This window comes from Oreochromis aureus, linkage group 13 (assembly GCF_013358895.1).
Source record: "Oreochromis aureus strain Israel breed Guangdong linkage group 13, ZZ_aureus, whole genome shotgun sequence".
Lineage (NCBI taxonomy): Eukaryota > Metazoa > Chordata > Actinopteri > Cichliformes > Cichlidae > Oreochromis > Oreochromis aureus.
This window is the reverse complement of record NC_052954.1, coordinates 7753751-7776947: the sequence shown is the minus strand read 5'-3', so window position 1 is coordinate 7776947 and position 23197 is coordinate 7753751. Positions and strand designations below refer to the sequence as shown.

Sequence of the window (23197 nt, the reverse complement as noted above, 5' to 3'; positions counted from 1 at the left end):
GCTCCATGTGTTCAGAAAACATGCTGCTTCAATCGCTTTGATAACGAAAATAAATCTCCTTCCAGTAATTTGGTGTGTGTGTGTGTGTGTCATTTTTACCCAAATGCAGCTTTAATGGCAAAGTTTGTTTGCGGACAGTAGGGGGCAGTGAAGAGCAGGGGCATGTACTGGGTGAACAGAGGCATCCCTAGTGAACTGATCTCTAAATAGCAGTGTACAGTGAAGAGGAATCCAGGACTGGCTAGAATAGAGACGAGGCTGTCACAGGATTTGTAACTATACATAATGCAGAGGCTTGGCTTTGTTCAAAACAATTCCTCTTTTTTTTCTTGTACGATACAAACTTCATATGGAAAAATAAAGAATCAATGGATACACAGTTTTGAGTTTTTTCTTTAAAAAGAAAATTCAAAGTCCACCCTATATGGATGTCTGCTTGGCTCAGGACTGGCTTCTCTCCCCTGGATCTTCAAGGATGTCCACAGCCGTCTTTCCCACATTGTCCATCAGGTGGCGCCACTTTGGGGCCTCAATGGCATCCAGAAGAGCAGCCAGCTCAACCTCCAATTTTTCAACCGTGTCCTCCACTTGCTGCAGGAAGCGTGAGACATACGCGGTTGACAAATAAATAATACATTAATAAGTTGTAGTATGAATAATAGAATCATCACTGATGAATAATGAATCTGAATGAATAAAACAGTTTCCCAAAACTGCTGGTAACGTAAGGTAAGATCTGAGTAAGACTGGGGTTTGCCGGATGAGATGAATGTAGAGATCTGGAGTAGATCACTAGTGTATTAAAAAAGTTATGAAAAAAATTTATTTTGTAGGAAATCTTGAGGAATTTTAGGTATTCATTCTGACAAAACCAAGGAGGGAGGGAGTTCCAAACCCTGATGGTTTCAAACCACTGAGGCCTAAATGTGAGGTTAGATTAGAAACTACACCTTCTCCACTACATCCAGGCGGTGGTGAAGATTCGTGTGCTCCTGACAGGCGCTTGAACGCACCGCTCGAGGCAGAAGGTCGGGCTCAGGACCTGAAAACACATTAGATGTATACTCAGTGTTACAGATGCACAGTATAAGCAAACAAGATGTAATAATAAATCATGAAAGGTACTCGTGCTTTAATAATATGCTGATTTTAACACAGTATGAGAGACGAGAATAAGGAGATGTATTTATTCCTGTGAGCTTAACAAAACTTTAATCACACACTAAAGGAACTGCTCCAGTATGGGAAGTTAAAGAGAGAGGTCACATTATTGCTGAGGTATAAAAGTAAACATCAGTGCCTTTGTCACGCCACAATACAGCCAGCTGATTAGGAGAACTGAACTAAAAGATCGATCACTCATCTGTTTTATATCAGCTCAGAGTTGTGTAATCCTAGGCTCACTGTGTTCACGCAGGACTGGAGGTAAATTAGAACAATACAACTGCATGCAAAGATAACGCAAAAGCAGGCATGTTTTTACAGGACCACCATGGTGGCATGCAGCTGCTGGTCACAGGTTAATAATGCACGGGAAGCATATCATTTAAACATGACCGTGTCTTAGCAGTGCATAGCCATAAGATATGGAATCTGCCATTTACCTACAACTCTGGGCAATCTTAATAGGGCTGTTATCCCCCAAAAGCATGAATGCATTTAAAAATAGTGCAAACTTCAAATAATAACCACATGGGTGTGGTTCAAACTGAATATTCTTGCCAACATACTGTAGCTTTACGAAGAATAATGTACAAACTCTTGCCTCTTGTTTCTAACATCCCAGAAACCCCTAAATAAGAAATAAAGGCACTTCCTGTCAACATTGCTCCTATCTATGTGTCCAAAGTGTTTTATATACACAATATTTGCCAACCTAAAACCCTTTATTGGCAAACCCTGTGGAGTTTACCACATCATGGGAAATGTTAACAGTCTGATGAAAATCTTGATGGGTCTTGAAGGATAATCATTCAGAAATAAAATTAAATCCAATTAAATCCAGTTCATTCGTGCTTTATGAGATAATAGCCGTACTTGGCTGGTGTGGTGGGTAAACAATAGAGTTCCTATCTTGTGGCCATGCATTACTAAGATGTTGCCACAGTGCCTTATTAACTTGTGGTTAGGACTTCATTATCACATTCTCATGTATCAAGTCAAGCAAAATTTTGTGGCTACCCAATAATATTTTTTCCATCCATGCCACCAAAAAGGCTCTGGATTTGTTGGCTTGAGTGGCAGATCGAGGCTTTGTCAAACTGTTTCAAAAACCAAGAGAGAAGAGGAGTTAAAAGACAACAAGACTGGAGGGAAATATGAGAAGAACAAGAGTTCATGGTGAGGTGAATTAGTCTAAGGACAAAAAACACTCCCAAACTGGTGTCTGTGCTAGCTAGCTCACATCTATCATCATCTCTACATTTCTCTCACTGAGTGTTTGAGGATGAAAATGTATTTCCTGCTCTGTCTGAGAGGTTTTAGAGGAGCTTGTGGCTGATTTTGTTACCTTCAGACAAAGCCAGTCTAATTATTTCTTATGTTTTCCACTATTTCTATGAAGCTAAGCTAAACGACTGACTGTAGTTTGAAGTTTTGTTTGACTAAACACTAAAAACATGATGACGAATTAGAACTGAAGTCCTTATATATCACAGACATATAGCTTAACAGACGATAATTCTTTCTAGTCAAGCTGAAGATGTTTTTGACAAACAGGACTGAGTAAACCCTACGCCAAGTATTACTAAAACTATGTGAAACTTTTCTTTTTTAAGTTTTTGTGTTTTTTCTGTGTCATTAACATTAATATTATAGAGAATATTAATATATGTCAAATATAAATGAATTATTCTGAAGGTTAAATAATCAGCCTGCAGATAAAACCTTCAGATTGCCTGCAAACATGTGAATCCAGTGAGGTACCATGTGTACTATTAATGGGATTTTAAGTTATTGACCAAAGAAATCATTACGGGTGCTGTGTCCCTTAAGTCCCTTGGATGTGTCTTTTAAATATATATATGTTACATGCAGCGTTTGGCCATGCAAACATAATGGTACTCCATGTAAACAAGCTCAAGAATTACAGGTTGGGTTTAGTTTGTCTTCAAAACTGAAAAGGTTTCTGTGCTGCTTGACTTTAGCTTGCAAAGAAAACAAATAAATATCTAAGTATATATTATTGTTACATGTCCTTATAAAGAAACAAGTCTTTGTCATCTCACTATACATAAACAAAGGACATGAATTTAATGTAGAGCTGAAACCTAACCAGAGGAAATGTGCTTTTAGCTTATGTTGCTTATCTGCTTGTTTCCAAATGCAATGCTCCTTTTAACAGTTTATATTTTCTTGAATTATGTGACTCTTTAGTTAAACAGCAGCTGATTGATCAGGCGTACTTGAAGGCCACAGTTAGTATGCTGAGGAGACAGCCGTGATGCTTGGTGTTAATTCGCTTCAGCAGGCCAGAGAGGGCCACATGCATTGTCCCAGGCATTTCCCTTCTCACAGTTAAGTTTCCAATTATCTGTTTCTCTTTGAAGCCTGGGTATTTGGGGGAAGCTTCCGTTCACTTGCAGCTCTCTGCTTCTTTTTTAATGTCTTCTTATCGGCGACAGGCCAAGCTCCCCTTGATAGTATTTATTCTTTATAAAGTAAAGTGACTGTCTCATCCATTGGCTGAATGCTTGCAGCTGTGCCGTCACTCTCATTTAGAAACAACGAAACACTTGGTGTGAATGTAGACGGCTAAAGCTTGACAACATGCGCAGTTATTGAGGATTAGTGAGCTTTATGAAGTGTTTGGCTGACCCTGACCCCTAACTAAGTATTGTAGTTAGGGGTCAATTAGTCATTTTTTCTTTTGTGGCCAACACACAAAGAGTTGACGACTTTCACTGAGCCATTTCCAACTGCATGAACATCCTTTGTTTAACAAGACTACATCTTTTCTCATCTCATGCCTCTACATTGTAATGTCCTCTATATTTAGTATGAAAGGTTCAAATGGTCAAACGTATGGAAGTATTCATCTTAGACAAAAACAGCACAAGTTAAGCAGAGATACTGTGGCTTTGTTCATCTTCTAGTCATTTAAAGAGCTGGTAATTTCTAGGTATTATGATTTGGAGCAGTGAATAAATACATCATAAAGTTATATACAAACTACTGACGCCTTAGTTCAACATTGACAACTAAACTAAAGCCTCCCCCAGCAGTTGGTCTGTATCTCTTTCTGTACATTGTACTGCTCTGTTCAGCTGTACCTGAACATCAAGCTGCCCTGATTTTACTACAACCTCTCATGGAAACATTTTTACAAGCACCATTATGGTGTCCAGAGAGTGCCAAGTTCAGTACATGCAGGAAACGGGCCAAGAAAGAGCGATGGATGATGGAAGGTACATTAAATTCATCAGGCTTCCCAGCGAGCGGACTAAGCAGATGTCTTCCTCAGTGTGTGCTCTGCAGTGGGGGTTTTGTTGCACTCGCTCTTGTGTATGAGGACTTGGCAAAGCTCGCTGCTTTGATTTGACAGTGACAGATGAATTATGAAAAGTCTGCAAAAGACATGAAGTTTTCCTACACTGGATCTACACTAAAGAGCCAGATGTGAATTTATCAAAGTGGTGGTTCTCGCTGTTGGATCTCACAACAGCCACAATCTTTTGTTGTAGTGAATGTGCTGCTGGTTTCAAAATCAAAAACAACGGGGGGAAGAAACGGAGGGATCTGGTTGGGAGTGAGGGGGGCTGAAATTCCTCCAAACCACAGCTGCGCTTCCATCTAAGTGTCAGCGTCTACACAGCGCAGCCTGCTCTTTTAGAGTAAAACTTGCAACGGGGAGCTACATGCTGAAGTTTGTGATGTATGTGGCGCTCACTGAGTCTGCAAAAATGCAGATGCGATAAAAAGGGGCGGATGCGAAATCGCCAGCTTATGTTAACAAACAGCAAGAAGGCATTTGTTCCTGTTTATGTTGGCATGTGCTTTCAGGCCATCTCGCTGAAGACTGTTTTTGCTCTTTCAGAGCTCTTCCAAGAGGTTAAGAAATCACAAAACACCCCACTACTCCCGACACACATGCACACGTAAACACACATCAAGAAAACACACCACAGGAAAAGCAAACACAGATTTGATGATCTAATACAGCACCGTGCTGCAGCTGAGGACAAAGGTCAACGACCTGGTGTGTGTGTTCAGCGTGTTTGTATGTGATGCTTTTCGTGGCTCTCTATAGGAGAGCAGTTCAGCTGAGTGTAAAATTGAGAAGTCAATACAGGTCAGAGCTCACTGTTTAACTGACAGCCGCATTACTTTTAAAGTTTAAGCTATACGTCAGCTGACATTTCAGACCTTTCCTCCTTACTCCTTATAGCTGCTTCCACACTGCTGACATCCAAACTGACACTTCGGTTTGGTAACTTTACCTTCTCCTTTCAGTTTAAAACCTTCTGCAGTACTGGTCTGTTGTAGTAAAGAGCTGAGCATAAAAGCACAGTTGGTGATTTACCAGTGGACCCATGTTTCTACTTCTACCCACGGTCATGAGCTTTTGGTAATGACAGAAGGAATGAAATTACTTCCTCTGGGGTGGTGGTACTCTCAAATAGATATAGAGGGAGAAGCTTGGACATTTGGAAAGGGTTCAGAGTAAAACAGCCTCCTGGAAGCCTCCTAGAAGCAGAAGCAGGAGAGAATACATCCCTCGGCTGGCTTGGTCTTGGTATCCCACCAGAAGAGCTGGAGGAGGTGACTGGGAAGCGGGAGGTCATCCCTGCTTACACATGAATTATACTTCTGCGTCAGATCTACGTCGTAACTTATGCCATAACCAGAACCCCATTTTTACAGCCTTCTACGTAACCTGGCAGGCACCTCCTGAGAAGTATAACTACATGCTAGGTCGATGCATACCACAACGACTTGAATGGTGTGGAAGGTTGTGGTGTGGGGATACAAGATTCCGGTTACTGCATAAATTAGGACAGAGATTTATTGTAGAGGTCTAAATCAAGCTTTAGACTGCTGCCAAGGATGGATGGATGGATGCTAGATGGATGGCTGGCTGGCTGGATGGATGGATGATGCATGGATGATGCATCGATGATGGATGGATGGATGAATGGATGGATGGATGCTGGATGGATGGATGGATGGATGGCTGGCTGGCTGGCTGGCTGGCTGGATGGATGATGGATGGATGGATGGATGGATGGATGGATGGATGGATGGATGGATGGATGGGTGGATGGATGGATGGATGGATGGATGGCTGGCTGGCTGGCTGGCTGGCTGGATGGATGATGGATGGATGGATGGATGGATGGGTGGATGGAAGGATGGATGATGCATGGATGAATGGATGGATGGATGCTGGATGGATGGATGATGCATGGATGGATGGATGGATGGATGGATGATGCATGGATGGATGGATGGATGGATGGATGATGCATGGATGATGGATGGATGGATGCTGGATGGATGGATGGCTGCTGGATAGATGGATGGGTGGATGGAAGGATGGATGGATGGATGGATGGATGGATGGATGGGTGGATGGATGGATGGGTGGCTGCCTCAGTGGCATTCAGTGACTCCAGTTTAGTTGACACATCAGTCAGCTGAATGCTACTTTCAGCTGACTGTGAAATAACTAAAGACAGCACTACCCCTGCTTCACTTGAATATAATCAGCTGATTTCAGTTGACTTCACTTTTCACTGACTTTCAGGCTGACGCTTCCATTCTTTCATGTAAAAACAAACAAACTTGAACTATATTCAGCGTGTTAAGTTCATCAGAAAAGCCATCTGGTTTCTGTGCTTACAAGTCAACTGTCACGTCCACTGCTTTTGCCTCTTGCTCTGTGACAGTTCAACAGTTTTCACTACTTTTTCTATTTGTAGCATTTACATCTTTTCTTTTTTCAAGAAAATCCAACACACGAGTCTATAACTATTGTATGACCCCATTATCTTTTTATACTTAGTGTGTGAAATAAAAACGAAGCTTTTTAGATGACATCAACTGCTGCGTGTGTGTTTGTGTGTGTTCACTCTGTTTGCTTCCTGCAGTTGGCCATTCTTGTAGTATGAAGTCAGTGTAATTCACACTCTGAGGCTGTCACACACAGATTTGGCTCTGAGGGATTGTCCCACATATTTCTGAATTTCCATTAGATTTCGGTGACACTGGAACACGCAGAGCTTAGAAATGCTGGTTTGAAGCGGCAGATGAACACGATACATGAGGTGATTGTTTGAGAAATGCTGGCAACGTATTCGCTCAAGTGTAGCCAGAGCTGCAGTTAAATTAGTAACAGATGTGCTGGCAAAATCCCGAACACACTCAAACATGCATGATGTCAGTTTGGCTTTCATGTGAGCACACATGCACACACACACACACACACACACACACACACACACACACACACACACACACACACACACACACACACACACACACACACACACATCTGTAAACCTCTAAAGTCTATTGCACTGTGCTACAAACACATAGTGTATGTAGTAGAATGGAGTTGATCGGATGTATCTCCACTAAGCTGATCCATAAATCAGTTTTAGCAAATCAAAACGCTGATCTCTGTTCTGTGTTCTCTGACTCTTCCTGTCTGACCTGTGACCCCCACCCCCACCACATTTAACCCCATCCCTTACCTGCTGCGGCATAGCCAATCAGGAGAAGGAGGAATCCAATCGAGGAGCTAGAGGGGCAGCTCATGATGAAGACAGAAACCTGGTGGGCAGCTGGTGGCGAAGAGTGAGGAGTGTGAGAGAAAAGAAACAAAGAAGTGAGAGCCCCGAAATCACTTTAACTCAAAATTAGGACAAAAAACCAAAGATTTCTGCTCCCATAAAGCTCTTCCCCTCTCCCTCTCTGCCCCGTGTTCGGTCCTTTGCTCTCTAATCCTTCCCTCCCTGACTTGGTTGAGCTCACTTTCCTAATGAAAACATTAGAAGCGGGACAAAAAGTTCAGATTCTGGGAAGGGGCGGGAGAGATGTTCTGGGGAGGGGACTCGTCTTTTACAGCTGCACACTGGCAAGCCTTTAAACAAGGTTGTATTTAGTTTTGAGTTACTGGCATTCATCCTAAAAAGTACCTGTGGTGACTTGTTGTTTTTGTTTATTTGGAAGACAGCAAACTAGCCACTTTATTAGGTACAGGTGAGGACAAAATTATTAGACCCCCCACCAAATTTTCCCAACTGCTTTTTCAACAGAACAAGGGACTTTCAACACAGTATTTCTAAGCATTCTAGTTTTCTTTAGAAAGCATAAATGATTTCTTTTTGAGAAGAATTGGTGATGCCCACAAAGCAGGAGATAGACACACAAAGTTATCACAGCATTTCCAAGCATCAAGAAGTGGAGTGAGAAATATCATCAAGAAATTCAAGGAGAGCCACACAGTATAGAAGAAGCCTGGCAGAGGGAGGAAAAGATTTCAAAGACTGGAAAGAAAACTAGTGAGAGACGTGTCTAATGACAACTGCTAAAACACTCGTGAACGACTTAGTCAAGTCAGGAATTGGAGTCTCAAAGAAGACAGTCACTAAGAACTCTGCACAGGAGTGGACTGTGAGGAGGTTACACACCGAGAAAAACGCCCTCAAGCCAGACTAAAGTGTGCTAAGGACAACCTGGAGAAAGGTTATGCATACTGGAAGTGTGTCCTTTGGTCAGATGAGATGAAACTGTTTATATTTGGAGAAAGAACAATCAGAAGAACACTGTCCCCACAATGAAACACGGTGGTGGGAGTATTAGACTGTGGGGATTCTTCATTGTGTCTGGAACTGGGAATCTCATCAAAGTTTGAAGGAATCATGAAGAAAGAAGGATATATGAAGACTTTATTTGATTTTGTCTTCCAACGAGACGACAGCATGGGCTGGGATTGCTCAGGAGACAACTGCTAAGACACTGCAGGCTGTTATCCAGCAAAAAGGACACACATCAGGTGGGCTAACAGCCAATTACATGGCAGCAACTCGGTGCATTTAGGCTGTTAGAGATGATAAAGACAACATACTGAAGTTCAAACTGAACATCAGAATATGGAAGGAAAGTGATTAAAGTGATTTTGAATGTGGCAGACACACAGGACTAAGTGTTTGATATCTTCTGATCTTCTGTGATTTCCCCACAACCGTCTCTAGGATTTAAAAACAATGGTCCAAAAAGGAAAAAATATCCAGTGAGTTAAAGTCCTCTGGGTGAAAATGCCTTGTTGACATCATAGAATTAGCAAATAGGAACGCAGCAGTAACTCGAATAACTACTTGTTACAACCAAAGTATGCAGAAGAACTTCCTTCTCTCACCCCAACCGGTCGCAGCAGATGGCCCCGCCCCTCCCTGGGCCTGGTTCTGCTGGAGGTTTTTTCCTGTTGAAAGGGAGTGTTAAGGCAGTTCTGAAGACAACAGGACGTCCAACACGGTATCATCGAGGTGTACCTAACAAGGTGACCAGTGAGCGTATGTCCCAAAGTACAAGATTTCAAGGTTTTATTTATAACTCATAGCAGTGCTGTATTACACTGATTTACATCACTACCCTGCAGTGCATCCAATCTTATCTCTATCCAGACACAAGGTAAGACTGATGTAGACAATTTTCTTTTAATTTCAGTTTTATTATTCAAACAGTTTTTTGATCAAATCAAGAGAGGGTCTGAGGCTATCTGAGAAAATCCACCAGGAGGTTATTTCTGTTCAGCAGGAAGACGAAGAAATCAAAATCAATTCAGCAGCAGACAATGCCCTTTATAATCGCATTGATTGGTTCCTGTTATTCCCAGTAAACTGACTTCTCCTGCTCGCTCTCTCTGTGTCGATGACTCACACACAATGCCACACACAAACAGCAAAGACTGTTACGCATTATCTAACCTTATTAAGCCGGACTGTCTACAGCCTTCCTGCTCTGTGCTCATTTCTTTGGCTGCTTAAGCAGATCTACAGGTTAGGAAGCAGAAAACAACACTGGCGGAAAGTGAGCAAAGGGATCAGCGGAGAGAAAGAGAGTCAGCGGACATTTATGTCTGTTAGCCGATCCAAACCACAGATACAGGCCGAGGACACAGGAAAATATAGCTATGTGTCTCACACATGGCCGGCCTTTACAGAAGCATCAACAGGAAAACAGGATAAGAAAAACTGAAAGGGGCAAAAACACAAGGAAAGAACAATAATTTCATCCTGTCAGAGTAAATTTAATATGCCAGAAATCACAAGCAAACTTTTATATGCTGCATGTTCAAAAGGTTGGACACATTTAATAAAACATAAAGACAATTTCCCCAATTGCTATTTCATTTATTTAGAAAACACAACAACTGTAAATGTAGCAGTTAGCCTTAATATGAATGAAATCCACACACAAACACATATTATAGTCACCATGGTGTTGCATGGATACACACATATATATGTGTACCATTATAATTTTAAAGAACTGGAATTAGAACTGGAATTTGGAGCTCTCCTCCCCAACCCCCCTTTTTACAATCAACAGGCTAATAAATGTAAATATGTGTCAGACTTCACCCTGGGATCATTTAGCTAATGCATGTTTTCAGGCAGCAGACGCAACGTAAAGAACAGAGCATCTGCAGGAGCTCACAACCAGAGGATCACAGCCAGCATCACGCTGAGCCGCCGTGTGACAGACTGCTGGAAGCGAGGTCACCTTCCCACTGCCTATTTCTGTCCTCCTGTCCATACGTCTCTTTGTTTTCTACTGCGACGCCTGCCAGTAGTTATGATGACCAGATGTCACCACAGTCGTGGAGAGCTTAAGGGGACCCTCGGTGGTGGTCATTTCATCGTCTCCACCTCGACACGGATCTCATTATTGCGCCTCGCTGCCAATATGTGACCTCAGCTCTCTGGCATACACTGTGTTTTTGCCACTTTTGTAAGAAGCTAAATCTAATCTGAGTGAGATGTGTGGTGGTGTGTGTGAAGTCTGGTTTAGAGACAAGTCAATGTCTCATCGACAATGATCAAACTAAATCAAAGTAAACAGTTGTTATCGTCCATCTATTTTCTTCTGCGTATTCAATTAAGGTTTGTGATTGGGATGGAGCTGTCACAGGATAGGCAGGGTATCTACTTTAGGCCATCGTGTTAGCCATTCACACTCAAAACCAATTTCAGAATCACCTTTAAACCCAACTTACATGTCTTTGGACTGTGGGAGGAAGGCAGGGTATGCAAAGAAAGCCCACACAGATGCAGGGAGAATGTGCAAACAGTTGTATTCAAACCCAAAAATGTCTTACTATGACAAAACACTGCTAACCACTACACCACCATCGTCCAATGTCCTAATGGATATGATCTTAACCTAGCATTGTATCATCTTACATGATGGCTGTTGTATTTTTATCACCTGATTTTCACCAGCAGCATGATTTTGGCTGATGACTGGCATTTGTTCACTGATGCAATATATCAAAACAGAAAAACCAGCATATGTGTTGTGGTGGTTTATTGCTACACAAAATGTGCTTACTGAAAAATTGCAGAGCTTATAAAGTATTTTAGAACAACCAAACACTAAGCATGCATGACATTAAACCTCAGTACACTATGGCCTAAGTTGGCTTCTGGTTGTTTGGCTAATTTTGTATTTGAAGTGTTTATAAAGCTCTCGTTAGAGATGGGATCTATAACGTTGCTCCCTTTGTTAGTTTTATTTTAGCTAAATTTTTTTTAGACATTGGTCACTTTGACTTTCCTTATGGCTCAGTACAGATTGTGGTGAAAGTACTCTGCAGAGATATAGTGCCGCCCCTATAGTGCCTACAAATAGCCTACGTTGTGATCTTATCTTGTACCCGTCTGGTAATTCTGTTTGAGTGGTATTTCATGTGTATCTCAACAGCGATAAAAAGGAGCTGAGAGTTCAAACTCTAGCTGTTCTGTCACAACTTACAATTTATGGAGTTAGTGGGTGTAAATGATATACTGTTAGTTCTCAGCTGCCAGTCCAACTCTGGATGTCTTGGAGAAGATGGTTTCCCCAAACTACCACCTGACAGACACTTCTGACGAAGCAGATTGGCAGGTTTAGTGTGTATAAGCTGAAGGTAATATGAGACCAGTTATCTTGTACAGGTTTCCTTGAAATCAGGTTTTTCAAGATGTCATTGGACCATGAAAAACATTAACCAAAATTGACCATTTGCAGTGAAGTTGCAAAATTGATTGCACAGAGTCCCAATTCCACTTTCCTAACTGTTGTTGGAGCTTTTTTCCACACACAGCTGTCTAAAAAGGCAACAACTCATTAAGAAACTAATTGAAAATAAGCTTATCAGTTGCCAGTGAGACTCTGGTGACTGCTGGAAACACTGCTGCTCTTCAGGTTTTAGATTTTGACGCCTGATCAGAGCTGAGCAGTCTAAACCGCCGGTTTGGGCAAGTTCTCAGCTTTCCCTTTAGCGTCTGCTGTCTGGCAGCCTGTCTTTCTACAGTTCTACCATGTTCAGCTGTTCATTTGTGGTGCCAGAACATAGTCTCTCCTGTTGCAACATCCTTTTACACTTTCTTACAGATGTAAGCACTTACATCTGACAGCTGAATGGAAAATCTCCTGCAGTTTCCCTCCCTGTATCTCACAGAGGCTGCAACGACTGCATCACTTCGTGATACGAGAAATGCCACATAATGATGAAACTGCTGCAAGTGTCTCTTTTTTTAATTGATTTTGGTGGCAAAAAAAATCATGCATTTCTGATCCTCTATCTATTGTTGTCTCCTCTGTGTTGCTGAGCCTCCAGATCACTGCTTCCTAGATAAACCCTAAGTCTGTATCTATCTCCTTAGACAGTCTGATTAGCACTGCGTCACAAAAAGGGGAAGTAATCTCGGTGCGAGCACAGGAATAGAGCTCTGGGAGGGGCCGTGCCACCGGAGAAGCACTACATGGCCACCGCGCACATGTCCATGGGTAATCCCTTCTTAAATAGCCCCTTGACAGGAAAAGGAAGGAGCTGGGGCGTGGGACATTACGCCGTGGGAGCAGCACCAGTCAGTGTCCTCTTATTCCTCGGACACAACACAGCAGCAGGGACAGGAGAGGGATTCAGATACAGACACTTGTTGGACTCTAGGAAGAAGGTCCTCTGACCAGGATGAACTTTGCTGCTCAATTATTCTATTCGAGCTATTTGAGCGAGCGACTTGAGCGTTTGTACTCACCACGGCCGGCCCTTAAAGACAGCGAGGAGAATGACCCCTTCTGGCAGAGGTGGGAAATTACCTGTAGCCTTCTTCGGAGCCCCAGACCTCTCCCCCAACCAGATCAACCCTCTAGATTCAGATCTACCCTCAGAATTTTGAGGTAGCTCCTCCTTCTTAAATTACCTCCATTCCTCGTCTGCTGTGTCCAGTCTCTTCTTCAGCTTTAATTATAAGTGAAACTCAACAAAACCCACCGTATGTTCATGCTTGGCTGTTGCAGACTTCAAACTCAAAGATCCACATACTCTGGCCTTCTCCTTCTATCTCTCCATCTTCTCCCTGCTCTTCCTGCCAGCATCCCAACCCTTGGTAGTCCACCCTCTCTGCTTTTCTCGACCATAGCATCCTCTTTCATTTCAGGATATTGTGACAGATTTAGAGAAAGGAAGGAAGCTTTGATTTTAAGCTTTGGTGGATAACTGGCATTTCTTTGTGCCGCTGATAAATTACATCACATTCAGGGTCAAACAGATTTTACAAGTACACCTCAGTGTTTGACTTATACGGAAGATTACGACCATCAAGATTTAACAAGCAAACTGATCTTCCTCTGCCTCTTTGAGCACATTAAAAACTTCTGGAGCTTTTCGTGTTATACCCAAAGAGCTGAAAACAAAGCAGCCGACGAATGTAAGAAAGTTGTCGAAGCGTTGCCCGAAAGGATGCAGAACTGCACACTCAGTGATGCAACATCAGGAATACATATAGTCATGTAGTGCCAGGAGACATTTCCTTTCCCATATGATGAACTTTTTTTTATTCTTCAATCAGAAAAGGAAGCAGCTCAGCAGCCAGACAGGGCATTTTGTCTTTAAAAGGACATAAAGAAGCTGAGATAGTGCACTGATGAAAGCCTGGTGGGCTTAAATATCTCCTTCACTTTTAGCTTTGTCCTTACTTTTTGTGCTGTTTTATAATAAAATGAGCTACTTTTTCTTTTTTTTTTTTACTGTTTCAGCGCTTCATCTTCCCTTTTGATGAGGCTTTCTGAGGCTACCATGTTGCTCTTTGCCCTCCTTTGATGCTGTTTTTGAACTCTGCCTTTGAAGCAAAGCACCCTAATCACAGGTGCAGCCTTGGACTTTTCTTATTCATAGCCGTGTTAAGAGCACACACTGTGTGCTTGAATGATGGGGCTAAAAGAGTGAAGGACAAGTGGGGCAGAGAGCAGTAATGGACCCAGGAGACGAGGTGAAAGGTTGCCGTATTGTCTACGGCAAGATCATTGGGATATAAATAGAGCGAGATGTTCTCTGTAGAGAGAGCTGGCACCACTGAAGGATATTCAGACCGTTGTTTGGGAAAGCTACTCCACCTGGTGGCTATTGATCTTATTGTAGAACTGCACGCTCGCAAAAGCACCCTCGTCAGTCAGTTGTCTTATTTTACCTCACTGACGATGATCGGCATGGCTCCAACCTGTTTCAAAGTTTCAAACGTAGCTGATAACTATATGTGATCTGCTTTACTGAGTGACTGAGTTAATCCCCAATCAGTATAATCCTATTACTACGTCTATGCTGTGTAAAAGGCCTCTCCGTTGACAGTTTGACAGAAACATCCCGCGGGAGTCTGATCCAGTTTTGTGTTGTGTCATTTGAGTAAATCTGACCATACCCAACCTAACTTGTAATAAGCTATTTAAATGAATCGCGCAATTTGATTAGCTCCAACGGCCGTTTATAAATCATTCTGTCCTGCTATTACCACTAAATTGCCTTTTTAATCGCTTGTGTGTCTCCTAAAAGAGGAGCTGAATGACCCAATGAATCATAAGGTGACTTGTAATAGTAATCCATCACCGAGAGTGGAAGCAGGGTCGACGTGAAAGGTGAATCAATTCATCTTAGCCTGAAGAATGTGAGCGGACTGCCGGTGAGAGTGGTCGTATCGACGAAGCAAAGTGCGAAATTGTCACTTTTTCAAAGTTCTTACATCGAGTTACACTCAAAAAACATTTATGCATTACTCCTTATGCACTTTGTTGAAACATATTCAGTTTATACCAAGTACTTTTTCCTTAATGATTAATTATTTGAGTAAATAAACCTTTGATTTTATATATTTCAGGTGAATTATGCTCATAATTGTTGCTTCACATCTATGAGGGCAAACGATGTGCGATTATTAATAAAACTTGGAGCTGTAGTGATGATGTATACTTTTAAAATGTAGAAAATATCAGCTGATACTGTCTGCCAAAGGCCTCGCAACTCCGCCCTAGATTCTGGCTGACATCCAGAGGATAGAAATTAGAATTCGTGCCAATAAACTTTTGTTAAATTGTTTTCTTAAGCTGTTGGTCCGGTTTTAGTTTTTCTTTATATCTTAAAATTGTGTTAATTTGTCATGAATCAAGTAATAAATCAGATCTGCTTGACAGATGTTCTATTGTACTATATATAGTACTATGTTACTATTTCCAAAGTATACCCTGCTGTTAAAAAATGTTTAAAAAAAATTCCCTATCCTTCCGAAACGACTGGTTTAATAGTGGAAACCAGATACAAGCTGATTGCAAAGCTACTCACTGTGGAAAAACATGCAGCTGAAAACAGTAATCGGTTTTAAAAGTTCCCTCTGGTGGTGCATTTACGCACTTGGGAGAAATAACCTTCATGATTTGAGAGCTAGTGGACGCCAACAACCTGCTTAATTGGAAAAGCTATTATATTCACATCAGCGTTCTCACATCTGCTCACTTTTTATCTTCGGGTTTGGAAGATGCAAATCAAATCTCGCCATGGTCCAGCTCATGACTGTGTGGTACTTTGCTAAAGCCTCCGTGTGTTATTTTGCTGTGTTAGCTTGCAGTAGTATGTGTGCAGAAAATTACAAATTTACACTGTGAAAAAGACCAATGTAGGATCAGGAGCTGTAATCTTATGGTTTTAAATGAGAAGGACTCAGCAGCTGTGCAGAAGCACACTTTAGTTTTCTGAATATGATTTGATATGATTTTTAAGTGACACCCCAATGCCTGCTTGTGGTTTTCAGAGAGGAGTTGTATCTGGGCCCCAGTCAGCCCGGTAGCTTTTACAAATATGGTCCCGTCAGTAACGGCACCGTGGGCCGCAGACCCACCCTTATTGAACGGAGCGTCTGAAGGACTTTGGTGTGGAAGAACTTCTCAATGGTGATGTGAAAGTCCACGAAACCAAAGTAGTGATGGCTCCTGAGGTTGTCCTCATGGACCCCCAAAACCAGGCGAGTCAGCGAGTTCAGGATGATCCCGAGACCTCCTGCCCAGTACCTCCGCCGAGGACATCAGCGCGGCAGCCTTCAGGATCCAGTCAGGGATGCAGAAGACGCCTTGCACGGTACACTAACACAGAATATGTGCAGGAGAACGTGCAATAAAGGTGACCTTTGACCTTTGTTTGGGAGCTGACATCACTTCCTTCAGTTTAGACAGAAGTTTAATTTGACAGGACAGCAGCCAGGCATCACATATCTAAGGAAGATTGCTGTAAAAGGACCACAAGAGGGTGAACTAATATCAGAACTAGTCTGAATGGGATGCAGATTTTTGCTCATGGAAAAACTGAACAAAGCATTCATGGTCTGTGTTACTTTGATACATTTTAAATAGATGATTTTATGTTAGAATTAAGTTGTGCAGAGCTTTTTTGTACCAGGTTCTAAACATGTTTGCTTTTGCTTAAAAATGGGAAAGTTTAACATTTGGGTTTTAGGGATTCATTTTAGAGTATGCCTTAAGTTAAATGTGATCTGACAACAGTGTAATGCTATCTGAGTGCAAACTGGATACACAGAAGTGTCAGAATTGATGTAAATTGATGGAGTGATGAAGGCAGAGTCGCTCTAGAAGAAGGCCTTGTCACTTGTCACCCACCTTGAACCACCTCTCTCCGTCTCAGTAGTCACCAGGAAAAAACAAACAAACAAAAACTCCGATATGTGCTTTTGCTTTCCCAAATAATCCCCCAGAAGTAGAGTTACATTTTAGGTTAGGTGGGTTTAGTTTCAGTTAGTCTCTAGAGTGGGTTTGGGTCCTTGGACGTTATACTTTTGCTGATTCAAGACCCTCCCATTAGTTTCAAATCAGGAGTGCCATGTCCCTCTTTTATAATGTCTCTGCACATCTCTGCATTTTCACTGTGCGTGGTTGTGTGTCACTGCTAATAACCACAAAATGCACAAAGAAAAACTCTTTTAATTGAGGCTTGCTTTGACATAACTACTGTTGATGAAACTGTTAGTGGAACAGGTGATAATAACTAAAGATCACCCGAAGGTGAAGCCCTCGTGGGGACATCATCGCTAATAATGCACTGCAGCTTTTAGCCAAGTTAGGAGGAGCCCTCATATCTGCTTCATACTTTATATTGCATTATGCCCACCAAGTGCGAAGCAGATTGGATTAACGGCTGTTGGCAAAAAGCAAAGAGCAGGCAGAGACTCCTGGAGCTGGATGAGCACCAGCGTTTAGGTGAATTCATGCAAAAATAACATAAAAATTGAACATGACTCGGGGCAAAGACCATGGATTTCATACATCAGGAGTAATTATATGAAGTGAAAACTATTTCAGCATGCATGTGAGCACCTGAGTGGTTTTTTGCTGCTGGAGCTCTTGAAATATGCTGCTTCTTTTGTGTGCTCAGTACTCCAGATTGTCCAAACAGTACGGGATGGAGATCTACCTGAAGAAGGAGCACCTGCACTACACCGGCTCTGTGAAGGAGAGAGGAGTGCTGTACCTGCTCACCTCCCTCACGCAGGTACATTGGGGCGGGGGAGCTGAAAAAGACGCTGTGCATGCATATTTGTTGCATGTGATTATATGTCAGGCGTGTGTTTCTGTGCTTGCAGCAGCAGCAGAGGATGGGTGTGATCGTGGCCACTGACTGTAACTTCTCCATGGCCGTGGCGCACCACGCGCGGTGGAGCTGAAGATCCCGGTGTTTGTCATCATGCCGTCAAGTTGCTCCTCGCCCGCCTCAGGATCTACAGAGACTACGGCGCCATGGTTATCTCCTCACGGCAGCACCGGCCGCGATTCCCAGAACCACGCCTGCCATCTGGCCAGAGAGAATGGATACCTCTACCTGGAAGAGTCAGTCTAACATTCATATTAGGACTTGGAATGAGAGTTTCTGTGTCTGTGCAGTACTAACTGATGTTTTAGTATCTTAACATAAGGCTGCTCTTCCTCTCTTTGCTGCTGAGCAGAGATGAAAATGCAGCGTACCTGGCAGGACTGGGCACTGTGGGCATGGAGATCTATGAACAGGTGCCCAAACTGGAGGCAGTGGTCATTCCTGCTGCAGGACAGTATGGTCTACTGGCTGGCACCGCTGCAGCCATCAAACACCTCGACTCTCGCATTCTTGTCATAGTAAGCAGACATTGAGAAGCTGGAGTTTCATATCTTCACATCTTCACTGTATGCTCATTGCTTGTCCCATCTCATATCACTGGTTACAGATCATATAGTAGATCTACATCCTTACTTTTTATTGCACAATTGCTTCTAGCTCCCTCGTATTGACACAAGTGCGTTTTTCATTCTGCACGGGTTACGAAACAAGGCGACTGTATTTGAAGTGGTTTCCCTTGTTCCTCCATCTGCCCACAGCTGAACCTCTGAGAGCTGCTGTGCTGTTTGCACTGAAGGCACAGAACAGCCCTCTTGCTCTATTTTCAGCTATAAAGAAATATCCTGGTACAGCTTGTGTTGCGAAGCTTTCAAGCAAATATATTACCACATTTGACCCAGTAGTGAAGACCTATATATTATGCAACACTGAGGCTGATTAGGGCTCCCAGTCAGTACAGAGATGGTCCTGTTTCAATATTCATACAACAGTTTCACATTTATAATTAATACTGTGTATACCATTTTATAATATATTCATATATTCACAGTAGGAAAAGTGGTGCGCATGCAAAATATAAGGCACTGCAAAATAAGTGCTAGTCTGTTTTTGTTATATAGTCCAGTAATATTGTTCAGAATGAGGATGAACTGCCGTAAGATCACTTAGTGATGCCTTTGTGAAACTACCTATGAACACATGTCTGCACAATTAGCATTAACATTCAGTCCTGATTAGCCTGTCAGGTTGCCTGTATGTTAAATATGGATAGCAAACATGGTAAACACTACCATGCTCAATGTTAGCATGTCAGTATCATTTGAACATGCTAATGCTAACATTTAGCTCAAACTGCGACTGTGCTTCAGTGGCCCTGTTAGCACTGTTGGCTCACAGGAAAAGGTTCCCGGGTTCAAAACAGTGCAGACTGTCTGTTTTTCTCCACCATCCAAAAACTCAGTTCCAAAATGCTAGCTTGATCTTGACTATGTCAATCCAGGACACTGTGCAAAAGCGATCTCAACAGTTTTACTCCACAGTGAAATGCAGGTTAGAAATCATCATCATCAACACTTGAGAACAATAACTATCTCACCTTTCTTCAACAGGGAGTTGAACCAGAAGATTTCCCTTTGCTGCTACAATCTCTGAAAACGAACGGTCCAATCAAAGACATGCACAGCAACCCCAATAAGAAACTTTATGGAGGTAAACTCATTTCTTGTTCTGCTGAAGTCACGTACCACACCTTCCCCTCATGAAGGGAAGATAGTAAAAAAAAAAAAGATTATGTGCACATTATTTATTGTTAGAAACTCCTTTTACTTTTTCCTCCTGCAATAAAGGAGCTTGATCATCTGTCTCTCCTCAGATCTTATGGAGCATTCACTTGGTGTTAACACCTTTCAGCTGGCACAGAAACTGGTGGACAAAGTCATCACTGTCAGGTACTGCACGTCCACATCACATTTATAGAATTAAACTTTTGTGGTTTTTAAAATATCTGACTTCACTGTACAGATGTATTATTACTCCCAGAACACAAATACCTCTTTTACACTGACGTGGTGCTCGTGCAGAGCTAGATTTGCCTTGGTGCTGGCTCAGTCCTTCAGGCTTCACACCAAAAAGGCTGTTAACCTTTCTGCTGGAAACCCTGTGGTTCTACATTAGGCACAAGCACACATCAATGGAAAAAGGCATGAAAGAGACTGCTGTTCAAGTGTGTTAGGAGAGAGAAAAACACCAAGCAGCGTTGGAGACACAGTGGACCAGAGCCATCGTCGACAGGAGATTGCCTAGGGTTCAGAATTTCAACAAATAATCACAAGAAGTGCATCTGGTGTGAACACAATCACATTTAATTTCGTCTGGTTATGGACTGGCTCTGAAGATTCAGGTGTGAATCACCTCAAATGATAGGTCCATCATCTTGTCAGTTATATCTTTATGGATGTTGGGGCCCATGTCGAAGTCTAATTTTGGTAATCGGATATCAAAGGAGTGCATTTTTCTTTCCTTTTCTTACAGTGAGGAAGACTCTCTGGTGGCAATGCTGCGGTTTCAGGAGTTCGAACGCTCCACTGTGGACACAGAGGGAGCCATGGGATTGGCTGCCATTTTGGCCGGACAGCTACCAGAACTAAAAGGCAAAAAGTGGGTCAAGTGTATTAATTTCACGGTTTCCTACCTGAACCATGTAATTTCTCTTCACTCATTGACCTTCTAGTTTTCAAACAGTGCAAATTCCCACTAAAAAAGAAACATATATATATATATACCTACATGTATTTTAAATATAGTCCTAACTCTGAGGGCTCAGATGTTTTCCTTAACGCCTGAAAAGCTCACATTCTGGCAACATAACAATGTCAGCGGTGCTAATCCTTTTGGCTGCAGATAAACTAAGCCTTCCTCTGTGTCTGCTGCAGGGTGGCTGTGGTGGTGAGCAGCGCTAACATGGAGCTGGAAGTGGTGAGGCAGTGCATGGACCGAGCTTTGGTGTTGGACAACCGGATCAGTAAGTTCTCAGTGCAGCTGGGAGAGTGGCCAGGAGACATGGCTAAGCTGCTGGATGTTCTGACCAGAGAGGACGTCAGGTAGAGTAGGAACGTATTCGGACTTAATCGGTTTTGTTTTTAACGTTGCCCTGTGCCATCTTTTAGTTTATTCATTCCTTCGCCTCTTTTGTCTTTTTCCTCCCAGGTTGTTGGACGTCTGCCATCGTAGACACAGCGATAAGTCAGAGCTCTTCAAGGCAAAGGTAGGCGACTAATCTGTCCTCTTCACTTCATTCTGTTTCCTCCTCTCCAATCCGCTCATCCACTTTTCCTTTATTGCCGTGGAACTCTTGGCTTGGAGTTGGTGGGAATTAAAAGACCAAAAATACAAATACATATTTAAAAGATATAAAAAAGTAGCATTGCTCAGTTCACTACCCACCTACAGCTTTACTTGGTCTGGTACAACCATTAGCCAATTTTGGCTGTTGTTTTAGCAAGTTACAAACACAGTGTTGCTATGCAACAGTCAAGTTATGACGTAACTTGACTGTAAAATGACTATAAATCTTGGGCCATCTTAGCTTTTTTAAATAATGGATTTGTTTTATTCTCCTTCGTTTCTAAAGCTCAGGGATGGAGCAGACTTATCATGTAATCTCCTGGCTCTGCATTCTTACCCCCACAGTCTCCACTGACAATTTGTACTGCTTATTCAGAACTAGTGTCAGGAGGTGAAAGGTGTTGCATAATGCAACAAGCAAACCTCTCACTGCCCTAATTCTAGAGTGTGTGTGTGAGACAGAGAGTGACGTAAGAAGACTAACTGTATGTGTGTGTGTGTTGACAGGTGGAGTGTGTGGTGGAAACCAGGGATAAGATGCAGAGCGCTCATCTGCGCAAGACGCTGAGCGAGCGCTACCCCTCTATATGCTGGCTGGACCGGTGATCACAGCGAAATCCTGAACACAAAACTAGACTGACTGAAAACAGATTCCTGCCATCGGGATAACACATGCAAACCATTCCTGCAACACACACACACTCTTATGATATGCAAGCTCTGTTATATGAGACTCATTAAGAGAATGCTTGGTCAGCAAACCTAAGTGTAAACAGAAAAGCCTTGAGATTATAGTGCAAATCTACATGTTCCTTCTATTACTAATGCTGCTTTTGTTCTTCTTCATCATGGCACCTTAAATATACTGTGAAGCGGTTAAACTGCATCCCAGTTGATGATGCTAATTCTAACTGAATGCTATGGCGGATTCACACTATTTTTATAGTGGTTCCCAACTTGGGCCATTTAATGGGTTAACATTGGGCTGGCACAGAATAAAGTATTTTTCTGTGTTTTCAATTACTGTAGGGCCAAGATTTTTCTTCATTTACTCTTATTATATAAGCTTTTTATGTAATCCTCAAGTGATTAAATAAATCTGTAACAGTGGATAAAGCTTTTTTTCCCCAGTTGTTGGTAAAGCATATAAGCTAATTACAATTAAAATGTGTCCCTATAGAGAAACAGTTCTGCAAAAAAAATTATTTGAGTTCTGTGAGTGTGTGTCGAGCCCTCTGGGTCTTCATTAACGGCTGTCATGGGTGGCCAACTTGTGGCTCCGCCCCCTGGCAGAACCTGGATCAGTCTGCATTAGCTAAAGGGTGGAGTGTGACTTCTGTAGCACACGTACAGCTTCCTAGAGTATCACTATATAAGGTCTATTTTTCATTGAATGTTCTTTTTAAAATGCTGTAAATATTTCTGTATTTGTTCTGTCCACAGTGGCAGTTTCAACCCTCCTAAAACCGTTCTCCAAATAAAACTCCAGACAAATGAACCGTAACCGTGTTTTCACATTTGTGAAGTTTATATGCAAAGTAGGGGACTAGCTAGACTAGACAACTAGCTTGAGTTTTTCTTCATTGCTGGTCTACTTTCACCAAAAGTATAAGTAACACAGGATTTAAAAATAAGTAGTGTCTGCACTGTCCAACTGACCAATGTCTGGACAAAGCTCTAGTTGAGACTGGGCCATTTAAGACAAGCTAATGCTCTTAAGTT

The 23197-nt window shown here is 42.2% G+C and overlaps 2 protein-coding genes and 1 long non-coding RNA gene across 3 annotated transcripts; 2 read left to right on the top strand and 1 right to left on the bottom strand.

Moving 5' to 3' along the window:
* Positions 1–83: 83 nt before the first annotated feature.
* LOC116318593 (placenta-specific protein 9) lies at positions 84–8005 on the bottom strand. The gene is made up of 3 exons (XM_031737646.2): positions 7695–8005; positions 951–1042; positions 84–591 (listed from the first exon to the last, which is right to left on the bottom strand). Exons 1-3 carry the CDS (start codon positions 7756–7758, stop codon positions 442–444), a joined length of 306 nt encoding a protein of 101 aa, XP_031593506.2. The 5' UTR covers positions 7759–8005; the 3' UTR covers positions 84–441.
* Positions 8006–16548: 8543 nt separating this feature from the next.
* LOC120443243 lies at positions 16549–18237 on the top strand. Its single transcript, XR_005615269.1, has 3 exons — positions 16549–16609; positions 17918–18034; positions 18126–18237. It is a non-coding gene; the product is annotated as an uncharacterized LOC120443243 (long non-coding RNA).
* Positions 18238–18299: 62 nt separating this feature from the next.
* LOC120443235 (L-threonine ammonia-lyase-like) lies at positions 18300–22973 on the top strand. The gene is made up of 8 exons (XM_039621445.1): positions 18300–18369; positions 18486–18651; positions 19741–19840; positions 20004–20079; positions 20663–20788; positions 21064–21231; positions 21338–21395; positions 21983–22973. Exons 2-8 carry the CDS (start codon positions 18529–18531, stop codon positions 22079–22081), a joined length of 750 nt encoding a protein of 249 aa, XP_039477379.1. The 5' UTR covers positions 18300–18369; positions 18486–18528; the 3' UTR covers positions 22082–22973.
* The last annotated feature ends 224 nt before the right edge of the window (positions 22974–23197 follow it).

What these genes read in the sequence shown, in the direction of transcription:
- LOC116318593 (XM_031737646.2), bottom strand. Translation starts at nt 7,758, where the DNA reads ATGAGCTGCCCCTCTAGCTCCTCGATTGGATTCCTCCTTCTCCTGATT. An exon ending in GATTGGCTATGCCGCAGCAG is followed by an intron (nt 1,043 to 7,694) that starts GTAAGGGATGGG and finishes ATGTGTTTTCAG; the next exon opens with GTCCTGAGCCCGACCTTCTG. An exon ending in GCCTGGATGTAGTGGAGAAG is followed by an intron (nt 592 to 950) that starts GTGTAGTTTCTA and finishes CGCTTCCTGCAG; the next exon opens with CAAGTGGAGGACACGGTTGA.
- LOC120443235 (XM_039621445.1), top strand. Translation starts at nt 18,529, where the DNA reads ATGGAGATCTATGAACAGGTGCCCAAACTGGAGGCAGTGGTCATTCCT. An exon ending in CAATAAGAAACTTTATGGAG is followed by an intron (nt 19,841 to 20,003) that starts GTAAACTCATTT and finishes GTCTCTCCTCAG; the next exon opens with ATCTTATGGAGCATTCACTT. An exon ending in CTGACCAGAGAGGACGTCAG is followed by an intron (nt 21,232 to 21,337) that starts GTAGAGTAGGAA and finishes TTTTCCTCCCAG; the next exon opens with GTTGTTGGACGTCTGCCATC.